The following is a 13,969-nucleotide window of genomic DNA, read 5'->3' as shown; positions in this document are numbered from 1 at the left end:
GCAATTCAGACGGTGTCTGGGTATTTTTGGGTAAATTATGCACTTGTATTCAAATTCTTATTTTCAGCTGTCACGTACACCGAATTTATCAAAGAAGACTTCCCAGAAATGAATCCTGAAATGAAAACTTCAGGTTTTTAGAGCTTCTCCTGCATCATAAACAGGAGCCGCACATTGTCATTGGGGCTCCTTAAAATTTCTTGAGATTATAACTTTGGTTTTGGTGAAATGGTTCAGTTTGTTGTTAAAAGGAAGTGGTGTGAGGACTGGACAGAAGGTAACTTACACCCTAATTACATTTACCCAAGTAATGCGCTCAAGTACACATGTAATGTACTTTTCCATTGTTACTTCATACTTATACTTTATGGCCAGTTAATGATAATTCATTTGTTTTATATAGCGCTTTTCTATATACCCAAAGACGGTTTACAGAAGTAGGGAATTAAAAACTAGGGACCATTTAATTGACAGATTGTTACTTTACAGTTTCCGATTTTCTGTGGAAAATATGATCTTTAAAAAAAAATCAAAAATCTATAGATAAACAATATAAAATAGTACAAATTGAGCAACTACAATAGTATAACGCTATGAAAACATTAATAAAACATAATAATCCAATGACATATGTATTAGCATAGCGCTCAAATGGCAGTTTTCAGCATTACAAGTACTTTCAGTTAACTTGATTTACTTTTACTTAAGTGACCTAATATTCTATTTGTATTTTTATATTGAAATATCATTACTTTTATTTTATTCAAGGATCTGACTACTTACTCCAACACTGAATACACACAAGACCTGGGGTGATGAAGGAAAGTACTTGGTGCACATCCTAAGGTAAAGTCTTAAGGGGTCACCTCACATCTTTGATCCCCGGCATGTTGCAGTATACACTCACCTTTATTAGGTACAGCGGTTCATTTTCTTGTTAACACATAAAACTAATCAGCCAATCACATGTCAGCAACTCAATGCATTTAGGCATGTAGACCTGTACGTGACAATTTATTGAGGTTGAAACTGAGCAACAGAATGGGGAAGAAAGAGGTTTTAAGTGACTTTGAACATGGCAATGTTGAGGGTGCTAGGAGGGCTGGTATGAGTATTTCAGAAACTGCTGATCTACTGGGATTTTCACTCTAAACCATCTTTAGGGTTTACAGAGAATGGTCCGAAAAAGAAAAAATATCCAGTGAGCGGCATTTGTGTGGATGTAAAATGCCGTGTTGAAGTCAGAGGTCAGTGGAGGATGGGCATACTAGTTTGAGATTATAGAAAGGCAACAGTAACTCAAATAACCACTTGTTACAACCAGGGTATGCAGAATACCATCTCTGAAGGAAAAACACGACTAAACTTGAAGCAGATGGGCTACATCAACAGAAGACCCCACCGGGTGCCACTCCTGTCAGCTAAAAACAGGAAAATGAGGCTACAATTCTCACAGGATCACCAATATTGGACAAAAGAAGATTGAAGAATCATGCCTGGTCTGATGAGTCTCGATTTCAGTAGCGACATTCAGATGGCAGGTTCAGAATTTGGCATAAACGACATGAAAGTAAGGATCCATCCTGCCGTGCACCAGCAGCAACCATTCCATGCTCATTGTCACCTAAACCCCCTTTCTTCCACATTCTGATGCTCGATTTGACTTCAGTACATTGCCTTAACCACGTCTAAATGCATAAATGCATTACATTGCTGCCATGTGATTGGCTGATTAGCTTTTTGTTTTTATAAGCCATTGAACAGGTGTACCTAATAAAGTGGCCGGTGAGTGTATTTAAAACTGTTATTGTTCAATGTGTAATATCGGACTGTTTTAGCAGCAACAAGGGTTGATAGTTCTGGATTGCAACACTATGTCTCTACACCTCCTGTTTGTTAGGCCATTTAGTTTGTCTGTTCTGTACTAATGTAGCAACATGGCATGTGCCTCGCTCCTATGTCCCTATGGTCTCTCGAGGATAAATACAAGTTAAATTAAATGAAATTAAAATGTACTGTAGATATAAAATGCAGAATCTAAGGTAATAGAAAAACAACTTTTATTTTTTAAGTGACTACACCAATTAAAACATACCATATTTACCAAGTCTGAAAAATGCCAACAAATCCTACACACTGAACCTTTAAAACATACTGGAATCCCTTTACCATACATTCTGTTTAGATATTTGTAATGCACCACAGATAGAAGAATCTATTTTTGTGAGCTGGTCAGCTTTTTCAAGTCATTCATGTCCATGATTAACATATCATGTCTTTACGATACGATCTTATATCCTCCCATCGCTAGCTGTCTTTTTATTGGATTGAAATCTGTACTACAAGATTAGAGCAGCCGATATTTTAACATGTGAGGAATAACAATAACAACAGATACACCAGGACATGGTTATCATCACATAAGCAAGGTACTGAAATCTGTTCCTTAAGCTGTTTGTAAAGTGGACCTACTGCTGGTTTACAGGCCCTGCTTGTGGGCACTTAATTTGTTTTTTATATCATCTAGCCATCGTCTGCTTTAGTCTGTTATTTTTTATATAGCTTCATATATTTTTATTCAATGAGCAACATACATTATATAGAGTTAGAAAAAACATGAGGAAAAAGATGATGTGACAAGTGTATAAGGTAAAAGCGAAGTAATAATGTCCTACACCCTGATATATCTATAGTCTGTAGAGACATTACAGGATGACGATATATCAGCCCTTTCAAACCCCCAAACTGGCTGCTGGCTAGCTTCAGCAAAGTATCAGATGAGGCATTACATGTAGAGTTTAGGTTTAAGTTTTAGATTTCATTATTTGATTGGTCGATGAAAGATTGATCTATTTTGAGAATCGATTAATTGTTGACATCAATCTGGTAATCATCTTGTTTGTAAGGATTTTTTTGTCCTCTGGGACATTAAACTATCTTTGGGGGTTTTAAAAAAATCAAATAATTAATTGATTATCGCTGTAAAAATTAATCGTCACATCAATCGATAATTCAAATAATTGTTTCCTGCATTTAATGAAAACAGTCTGACGCTTTTTATCTACGGCACTTAAACATATACTCTTTAGAAAAACATATTGTCATGACAAATGCTAAACTTTATCTAACCGGTCCCTCACAGGTGCTCCATCTGGATGTATTGAAACATTATTCTCCACCCTTGTCCTTGGCTTGACCTCTGGTTAACCTGTGGGGAGGAAGGCTCCCGGACTCTGGTAGCTGTAATCTGGACAGACCTTTTGAACCAGTCTGTAGTCTGTGCTGTAGAAGGACACGTAGATGCAGATGACCTGGAAGGGTTTGGAGCACAACCAGGTGACGTGGCTGTGGGTCTGCTCCTGAGAGCATGTCTTTGACGGGTCATAGTTACACAGCATCACCTTTTTGTTGCGTTCAGTCTTCTCATAGTCCACCCTGCAGTTGAAGGTCTTGGAGTCCTTGGGGTTGACCACACTTTGGCGCTCCAGATCAAACTCCACCTCTTTCATCTGTGGGACAAGACTGACCGACACGTTCCCCACACCTGTGGAGTTGTGGCGGAAGTAGACTCCGAGAGAACCGTTCCCGTGGTCCACGATCTTGCCCATTATCAGCAAATTGAGTTTGACAGTTTTGATGTTTGAGTAAAAGTCCCCCAAACTGAACGTCCTGGAGAATTGAGATGTTCCGTAGACTTTCATGATGGGACGAAGCTTTATCTTTGAGGAGGGCTTGGAATATGACTGGGGGATTCCCCCAATTATTTCCAGAAGACCTCTCTTGGAAAGAGAAATAAAAGGACTGATGGGTAGTTTGGGGTTCTGAATCACACTCCTTGCCTGGGGCGCCCAGTTTTTCTGAGAAGATGTATCTCGTTCCATGTTGAGTTCATCTGATGTTTTCTTGCTGAAGGTGAAATTGACATCCTGTTGCCCAAGAACCAACTGGAGAGAAAGTAGTGAGAGAAATTTGGACAATAAGTACAATGAACAGAAAATGCAAAAGCTAAGGATTTCGGAGTTTGCTCAAGGTAGGTATCTAAAAATATATATATCTAATATTAAACCACAGCCCAAAACTTGACATATTATAAAGAAACAATTTAAGAATTTAAACAAGAAATACTGATGCTTATTTAAAGAAGTACTAGCATGAGTAATGGTAACTTGTAAATTACTCATGCATTAATCCTGTAAGAAGCATTTCAATTGAAGCTAATCATTTAAATAAATAAAAATGATTGTATGAACAAAATAATTGTAGATCTCACATTATAGGAGCACAATGCCAGTTTGTGAGAAGCTTATTAGTGCACTCACCAACATACAAGTTCCTTTCAGAAGATACCAAACAAAGAACTGCCTGGCGAATATCTCCATAGTGCATAGATTAGAATCCAGTCAGATGATCCACACACCCTCACCTGAAGTTCATTCAGGCCGAGTTGACCTTTGGAAGTCCATGTTGAACACCCATGTCCCTGTTATACTCTGATCGAGACACCCAGAAGAAACCTTCCACAGCTTCCTCTCGTGGCTCAGACACTGAAAGGCTTTCTCAGATCTCTAGATTTTAACACTCAGGTTTGCAGTGTCCGCCCACTCTCTCTGTCTCTCTCTCTGCCTCTGTATTCCCCCTCTCTCTCTCTCTCTCTCTCTACCAAGTTATACCACACACACACATGCACGCACACACGCACACACACGCACATACACACACACACACACACACACACACACACACACACACACACACACACACACACACACACACACACACACACACACACACACACACACACACACACACACTTAACACTGTATCTCCCTTCTCCACTTCTCTGTCACTGAAAAACATCTCGCATCATATTTGGGGCGATTAAATCATGTATGTGAATCTTTAAGAATGAGAATGTAGGCTATGCATTTTTCATTCATGGTGTTTATGAGGCATGTTAGTATGATACTGCCATCTTGTGGCTTGATAATAAGTTGTAGGCTTCTATGAAATAGGACAGCAAAAGTAGCCTACTGTAGATGAGGCGAAATTTCACATTATAAGCTAGGCCTACATAAACACACAGCGCCGCCGTTCTCCATTCTTGCCGTTGTTACGCCGAAAGCTGTGACCTGCCAGAATGTGTGACCATAGAGGGCGCTGTTCTAATTTATTAACCCACTCTCATGGTGAAATATAGGCGATGTAAAAACCATTGCGCAAATTGTAGAAGTTCCTCAAAATTGGCACTGAAATGGTCAGATTGTTACATTTGTTATCCATCACAGTGAAATGTGTAGGCTATAGGCCTACTTTTTCCACTGTTCAATCATTTAAATTGGAAGCAAACCAGTTCCAACTTAAAGGTGAAGTAAGTAATTTATTTATGTTAATATTATATAAGTGTATCGCTCTTTATTCATACAGGGATCACTTATATAGTGTGCGCGTTTCATAAAACCGATCTCTCAGTCACTCGCTCTGCATGTAATAATCGGCAAATAACTTTTCGGGGATCCCACTTCTAATAACCAATCAGAAGAGAGAACGCTACTAACCGGCACGGTGCACGTGCAGAGCGACAGATGGGTGAATGTGTTTGCTCCTACAATGGCGGAGCAGGTAAAAATCCTTCCCAATGTCTGTTTTGATGGTTTTTATCATGTTTTATCACATTTATGGATCTGAGATGATGCTAGATAACTCGCTGCTTGAAGACCGCAGTGCATTAATGTGGTGACGTGGGGACGAGGGAGGGGACTGCTAACTGCAGTCACTGACAGGAAGTTAGCTAAACTGACCATTCCGCTTACTGAACCTTTAATTAAACATGAAAACGCTGTTTGTTTTCTGTTGCTATAAACTCACTTAGTATTTGCTTGTCCTCCAGTGACACGTCCATCTTCCGCGAAAGCCAGCAGCTGAAGGGCAGTTTAACGGTTGGAAATTGAAACATTTAAAATAGCTCAAAGGTGATTGGTCATCATCACAGTAGGCGGGGCGCGGGAATATTTATACATTTCATATTCTTCCCAATACCTTTACAGACAACTCATTCACAAATAATTTTTAAATTACATTTTAAATGTTTAAGAAAGCTTAAATTAGCCTTTCAAACAGAAAGTTTTTTCTGGACTCAGCACACACGTGTCAGCTAATTCCATTGTCATTCAACAAATGTTTGTGTGAAAAGGACACATAGACATAGCCTACATGATACTGACATAGCCTCCCGAATGGAATGGTGGCACTTGGGCAGTCCACTTCCGTTTGCCATTTGTGGGCCACAAGCAAAATTGATATGGCCCAGCTCTGTCCCACTCGCGACATTTTCATCTGGCATTTTCTTTTATTTAACTGTTTTATTTACAGTTAATCTTCACGGCGTCTCATTCTCAAGAAACGGAAAAGGTAAAGCTTTATTTCTCAGAATTGAAGGAAAATTGATTGCGCCATAACTATCTTATTTTAGATGCACATATTTGAGATGTATTTTAGATTGTGACCCACACAATAGGCCTCCTTGCCGGCTCCCAAGTCAAATCCAGCCCGGCTCAGTACATGTGGCCCACCAACTTAAAAACAACAAAATATCCACGTCATATGTAATGTTGTCAGTTTTTCAGGTTGTGTGGACATTGATATTACAACGTTAAGCAGACGTTGGGTTTTGGTCAAATTAAATGTCAAACTTCATCATCAAGATGACATTGGCATGGGACGTTTGAAAGATGTTGGATTCTGGTAACATCACAACACAACTTAAAACAACATAATATCCACGTCATATGTTGTCAGATTTCGATGTCAATTAGACGTTGTCATGACATTGGATTCTGGTTATCCGACGTCACAACCTACATTCAACCAAATATCAACGTCTATTGACGTCGATGGCCTGCTGGGACCCCTTAACCTAATTTTTACTCAAGACAGATGACAGGATGGAATTATTAACAGGTGTTGAGTGTTTCACACCTGAACCGCAAGCGTCAATGGAAATGTGAGACCGTAAAAGGGTGTGTATTACAAAAACTAATTGCAAGTTAATCCAAGCACATTGAACAAACTATTTTGGCACTATGAGAACAACAACTTCAGTTTAAAAATAATGTGCTATGTCCAGCCCATTTACGTCAATGAGACCGGCAAGGTGTATAATTATATTATTATCATAATTATTTTAAACATCCATATTAATTTAATTACGAAATGCTTTTTAAACACGTTAAGCATGCGATGCTCAGGTTAAACTATCTATATTTAACTGTTTGGAATCATATTATGGGATATTGAAATAAAAATGCAGACTTTTCTTTAAACAACTAAAAAGGCAAACTTATCTTGAATTAAAGATTTACAGTATGCTTTTGATGGCTTCATGCTTTAATTTGCCGGCACACAACACACTGAGGTTTTTGTCTCTTTTTGTCCTCGATGTAAACCGTAGGCCCATGTAATGTATTTCGTGTCATATACCCCTTTCATACCAAAATAAGCAAGTCCACTCGCTAAAATTAGGAGATTGTCCACTTTCACACTGCAAGTAGGACCAGGTCTGATCGCCAGAAGTGCAGTGAAGTGAAGAGAGAGACAGACAGAGAGAGCTTTATTTGATAGTTTTAATTTTTTAGGTAAAAGTGATCATGACCTTCTTTATTAGGATGACTAGAACGCAAGCGTCTAGTTGATGTTGCTTCTGTTTGTTTAAGCCTAACCGTGTGTACAGAAAGGAATGAAAAGCTCTCATTCATGTGGCTGTCTCACCGGCTCTGTGAGCTGCATGTCATGGCAACGAAACATAAGGCGAAAGTGAAAGATAACTGTCGTCCGTCTGATTTTTGCTGCAGAAGTTCCCTGCCTGAAATTGAATTTGTTCACTAGATATGAAATTATGGTGAGGGGATATGAAAATGGTCTTGTTTGTAATTTCAATTAAAAAATATTTTTATTTCCTGTTTAAAAAAATTAGTTCTGATTCAGTTGGTAGTTCCAGTAAATTAGCATTGACCTCATTTTCAAGTATTATTCCTGTGCATGTACTTAGAATTATTAACAGGTGTTGAGTGTCCCACACCTGAACCGCAAGCCTCAATGGAAACTGAAGATTCTGAGGTATGAGTGTGACTGTAAAGGGTGTGTATTACAATTTTGAACAGACTAATTTGGTACCTGCATGCCTGTTTCTACTATTGAGGACACCGAGTTCATGACCTTGGTCATTTTTTAGGTTTTGTTTAATTTATTATGTGAAAACAAATAAAAAATATATATATATTTTAATACGGCTAAATGATAGCATGATCAGATGCTCTTTTCCCAACCACGGGTACTCTATGCACTGCACTGGCACTGACAGTGCCTGTGTTTTTAAGGTGGCTTGATTGATTCACTACGTCAACTTATGCCACCATGGATATAATAGGAAGAAAAAAACTCTCCTTAAAATTTCCGGCAGTTGTCACATACCGACCAAAGACTGACAGCAGCACAGTGAATTTTCTATTCATTTATTGTCTATTTTCTTTTTACTTAAACGTTAGTAAAGATGAAAAAAAATAAGCATCCAGTTCATAAAAGTGTATGTGTAAAACTTGGGGACAGACATAATAGAATTATTAACAGGTGTTGAGTTTCCTGCACCACAAAGCATCAATGGAATTTGAGAGTCTGAGGCATGAGGATGTGAGACTTTAAAAGGGCGTGTATTACAAAAACTAAATGCCAGTAAATCCAAGCACATCGAACAAATAAGTTTGGCACTACTTTGACAACAACATGAGTTAAACAATAATGTGCTTATGGCAAGCCCATTAACATCAATGAGAGCGGCAAGGTGTATAATTATGCGATACAGTTTCACATCACCTTAAACTAAATCTTGTAAAATGATCATACATTTGAATTGATACTTCTCAAAAAAACACACACAAAAGTTGAATATTAAAACCTTACCGAATGAGGAAATGAATCGAATGCAGGGTTTTTATATTAAGATTGTACTAGTTTTAGCTTGTGTGGAATATATTTGTTTTTGTCTAAACCTAAACACACCATGGGACATAACAAGGTCACAGTACATTTGCAGCATGACCAATGGACATTTGAAGAAGGTGGATGTCCAAAAAAGGCAGTACATTTTCAAATAGATGAGGGAAAAGTACAGCATCACTATTTTGTAGAAATCGACCTTTTTTACGAATATGGTATGCATACTTTAGAATGACTTTATAATTCTAAGCACTCTACTTAAAAGTAACAGCGAACATCTGAGGTGACAAGATGTAACCATCTGCTGGGTCTACACAATTCTGCACAATATCGCTTTTAACTCATTCATAATACTATTAAACAATAGCATTCAGATCCGCAGAAGCATCACAAGAGCTGACGACCTAATCCCATTTGAAGCACATTTGGTCAACTATGACTTTCTGTTACAGCAACACAAAACTGGAATTCACTAACTATCCATATCAAAGATAAACACTCTGACTATTTACCTTGTCCCTTCTCTATTGTTTGTATTGCATGAAGTGCTTTGATTTGTCTTTATCTGTGATTGTTTGATTGGAGTATAAACTCTCCTTGTTCGCCTTACTTTAGCCCTACTTTATCTCCTCTGCACTCTGCTCTTCCTTTGCACGCTGTCTTTCTGGATGCCTCCGCATTAGGAACTTCACTGGAAGCAAAAGGTGATAATGGCTTTTCTATACCTAATAACAATTGTCCCAGATTAGAGCACACACATTTTCTTGAGCAATTTTCCACATGGAACATATCTGAATTATTTCTTCTGTTGTCAATAGGAGAAATCTTGGGGATTTTAGGATGGTGTCATCTGTGGATTCACATGAATTTGAAATTGCAAAAATTCTTGTTAAAGGTGCAGTAGATCAAAGCCACATACCATCACTGGAGCGTCTCAGGCACATGAGGGTGATGAGATCATTGATAAGATATCTGATGCTTGTTTCTGTCGGGTGACAGGGGTCACATTCTTATGGTTGCTGCAGGTTCACTGAAGCTGCTGAGCAGTAGATTCCCATTTGTCAGAAATATTCACAAACAGCAAAGACTTTGTAATTAAATCGTTTATTTTTATTTATGATTATGATTTATGATTTATTTATGTATGATAATATTCAATCAAAATTAGTTTCACTTTAAAGTGGCCCAAAACCAAATTCATTCCCACGCACCCTCCATTATGGGACAGTGTCAGAACTAGGACTAAAGTGTTTAAATAACCTGTAGTAGGATAATACTTATATAGTGTTTAAATCTGCTGGGTCAAGTTTAACATTTAAATGAGTGACATTGTCCTGAGAGAATGAGTGGTAAAATTAATTTATTAAGTAGGCAAATGTTCTGACAGCATTCCACTCTCGTCTTATTTACATCAACAGTTTTGCCTTCAGTGTTATCTCTCCGATTTTTCAGCCCTCAGGTGTGTGTGTTTGTGTGTGTTTCACCCATTAATTTCGAATGGCTGGTCATTTCTGACTGGGAACATCATGGGTATAACAAAGTTAAATTTAACACCCAAATGCTCTATTCTATTCTTCAGAGATTTTTTTTTTAAATTGGGTGGAACACAACAGGAGGTTAAATGTGAGGGTGTAAAAAAAGAATGTGAGGGTGTAAAAGGGTGTGTACTACAAAAACAAATTTCTATTCTTCCGAGCACACATTCTGAGCACATTGAACAAACAAGTTTGACAGTTCCAGGAACCAACTTGAGTTTTACAAGAATGTGCTTACGTGAAGTCCACTGACATCATTGAGACCAATGAGGTTTATAATTATTATGTGATAGTTTCACATCACTTCAAACTCACTTTATTTTCAAAAATGAAAATACAGTTTGATCAAAACTTTGAGATAAACATACAAACAAATCAACATCAGAACCTTCATGAAGGTGGAATCTAATGCAGGATTGTTGTTTCATTAGACTGTATTTGTTTTAGCATGCTTGTTTGTGCTTTATACAATTATGTGCTATTATGTTTGCATGTATTTCTCTATTTTGCTTAGGCTTGTTGTTATTTTAAATGTAATGCAATTTTTGTGAAACTGTAAGCCACATGCTAAAGCTGCTCATTTTAGTTAAACTTTACTTAATTTACAATTTTATAATAAATTATAATAAAACGGAATCCTTTTGATCAGTTTGGCGGAATGGCATGATGACATCATCATGTGGTCTATGCTGTTTTTGGGCATGGGACTGACACTTCTGGTTAGAGCAGGTATTAACTTACAACAAAGAAAAGGTCAACACACAGGTAAACATCTCCCGATAATTATCATTATTCTCAATGCGCAAAGGAAGGTTGGTTCAGTTCTTATGAGGACACATCCATACTTGTATACACCTGAATGCCCTTTCAGAAAAACATGATCAGGTGTGATGGTTTCTGTGTTGGGCTTATGCTACTTTGCAAACTACCGATAACTTCACATTGGGTAGTTTAACTACATCAAAACTACTTTATGGAGACATGTAGTTTGGTTAACTAAGGTACTAGTAAAAAGAAGTTCAAAGTAGGTGACTTTGTAAAAAAAATATTAAATTGACAATGTAGGAGAGAACGGGGGAATCTGAGGCATCGGGTAATGTGAGCCACCCCCTGTATCTAAGCAACGGAAAACATTTTTGGTCATGTGAGATATATGTTTTCAAGCCCCTCTCATTTCCCCATGGCCCTGAAAGAGAGGACCTCATGGTGCTGTGGTAAGCATGTTTTTTTTCACCAAAATAGGCATTTTGCATGTAAAAGTAAATTTTCTTGCTGTCAACTTAATCAACTGTTGTGCCAAAGCAAATGTATTCACGTAGAAAAACTTCTATCATACGTGTTGATGAACTACCAATATATAGAAACCATGTGATGATATTAGCTAAAGAATAGCCTGAAATGCTAAGAAATTTAGTTTTTTCTCAAATTGTGGTGGTGGGGGAAAGTGAGCCAAATGCTGTGGGAGAAAGTGAGGCACTGTCTCCCTTTCCCCCACCATGAGGCACAAGTTAAGTTTAGTCTTAAACATATTTTAATGTAATATTACATGACATATGTTTTATTTTAATGTCATACACATTGTAGAAAAGCCATCATGCCAAGGAAATACACCAGGAAGACGACCTGGGGCAACCACACGGAAAGAGCACCTTCTCATCTTTCCCTGTAACCTTCAGGGCTGGAGTGTAGAGTAGGCCTAGTTTTAGAGTATGACAGGCTGATGTTATAATCCAGTTGGGTCTCCTCCTGTGTTCTGAGTCCCTGGCTGTTCTAGCTGGTTCTGATTTTCCTATGCTTTGACCCCCCGACACAATATGGCTCTAAGGGTCCTGTGTTCTGACCCCCAGACTGTGTGCTAATCTAACTGGTTCTATCTTTCATTTGAATCTTATTAAAACCTTTTGAATTATAATATGTTGTATTTGATTTTGTTATGTGTGGCTAGCTTTCAGGATTCTAACTGTTACAATATGTGTTGTTATGGTAGTTTCAGAGTGGAAAAAGTAAGTGGATCAGTTTACCCCCTTGATTTTTCTGGTCTGGCTCAGTTTACCCCACAGCTGGGGTAAAGTGAGCCACATGACAACTTTTTTTTAAACAATTATATTTTCACTGCCCGTTGTCTTGAAAAAATTCTGCTAATGCCCATTTCTAGGAAACATCCTGAATTAATGGGAAATGTGTAAATTTGAGTGATAAATCATTTTAGCTCGCTTAGAGGGGAGCAAATGTAAAAAGTGGCTCAGATTACCCCGTTCTCCCCTACATGTGATATGAAATCAGAACTAAATATAATACAATGAAGTCACATGCCAGCAAAAAAATACCAGTTTATTGCAGAAACTAACAAGTACCTAGTTATTCACCGTCATACATAAACCAAAACTTAACATTTGTTTATGAATAACAAATTAAAACAAAAAACATTATGAACAATAACCAATTATTTTCACAGGTGAGCTGACAATCTAGCTTCCTGAAAGGTGAGTAGTACAACATATCTATTGTAAACAAATCAGGATTTTCTATTATCTGGGGCTCCTCAATGGAGGTTCCATTAGAGAAGCAATGGTGAAATTTATATTTAAATAAATGTATTTTCTTGCATGAACCAAACATGTTGGTAGTTTCAGTCGTTAACTTCACAAATTAAACAGCAAACAGTAATTGAATACTTGAATCACAATGCAAATATATGAAAGTAATTCTAGCTCGTAGTTAAAGTACTAGAATGATTTCATGTAGTTTACTCACCAACACTGGATAGTTTCACATGGGAATTTGCATGGGCTTTATACATTACACCAGGGGTGGCCAACCCGCGGCTCGCGAGCCGCATGCGGCTCTTTGCCCAGCTTCGTGCGGCTCTTCAGTTCATATCAAATTATGTGATTATAATTTTTTTTTTTTTTTTTTTTTTATACTTTTTTTTTTGTGGGCCTATGTGTGTGCATGTTCGCAAACGTTTCATGCGGCTCTTACGTTCGTTTTACATGTTGTCTATTATTTCATTCTTTATTTTATTAATGTGTAGGCCCTATGTGTATGACTGTTCGCAAATGTTTAATTGAGGACGCAACATAACGTTCGCAAACGTTTGGTGCGGACGCAACATAAAACTGCCCGCTCAGCTTGGAGGGAGGTTTTCCGTGAGTAAACTATTTGTGTCAAGTTCGCTCCGAAACAGAGTGGGAGAGTTCATATTTTTTGTTGAATGTTATGGCAGGCCATTCTGCCTTATATGCCAGGTGTCATTTGCGCATTTCAAGGCTTCAAATCTTCGGCGCCACTTCAGCTCTCTCCATGCTAAAAGTAAGTCCCACAAAGCAACATGCATAGTAAGAGAAACACGCTATTTTAAATTGTTATATTTTTGTTTGTGGACTTGGTTGAACTGAGAGTTTGTGTGTGAGGCAGTGCACACAATGTTCATTGTTGAAAATGAC

The 13,969-nt window shown here is 37.8% G+C and overlaps 1 protein-coding gene across 1 annotated transcript; it reads right to left on the bottom strand.

Moving 5' to 3' along the window:
- Nucleotides 1–3,203: 3,203 nt before the first annotated feature.
- LOC307266451 (neurexophilin-1-like) lies at nucleotides 3,204–4,379 on the bottom strand (the record flags this gene model as incomplete). Its single annotated transcript, XM_080048472.1, has 2 exons — nucleotides 3,204–3,944; nucleotides 4,320–4,379. 2 exons carry the CDS (start codon nucleotides 4,377–4,379, stop codon nucleotides 3,204–3,206), a joined length of 801 nt encoding a protein of 266 aa, XP_079904598.1.
- Between the last annotated feature and the right edge of the window lie 9,590 nt (nucleotides 4,380–13,969).

Source organism: Ammodytes marinus (genome assembly GCF_949987685.1).
Source record: "Ammodytes marinus genome assembly, chromosome: 20".
NCBI lineage: Eukaryota > Metazoa > Chordata > Actinopteri > Uranoscopiformes > Ammodytidae > Ammodytes > Ammodytes marinus.
The sequence above is the reverse complement of the archived record's forward strand: the minus strand, read 5'-3'. Positions and strand labels throughout refer to the sequence as shown.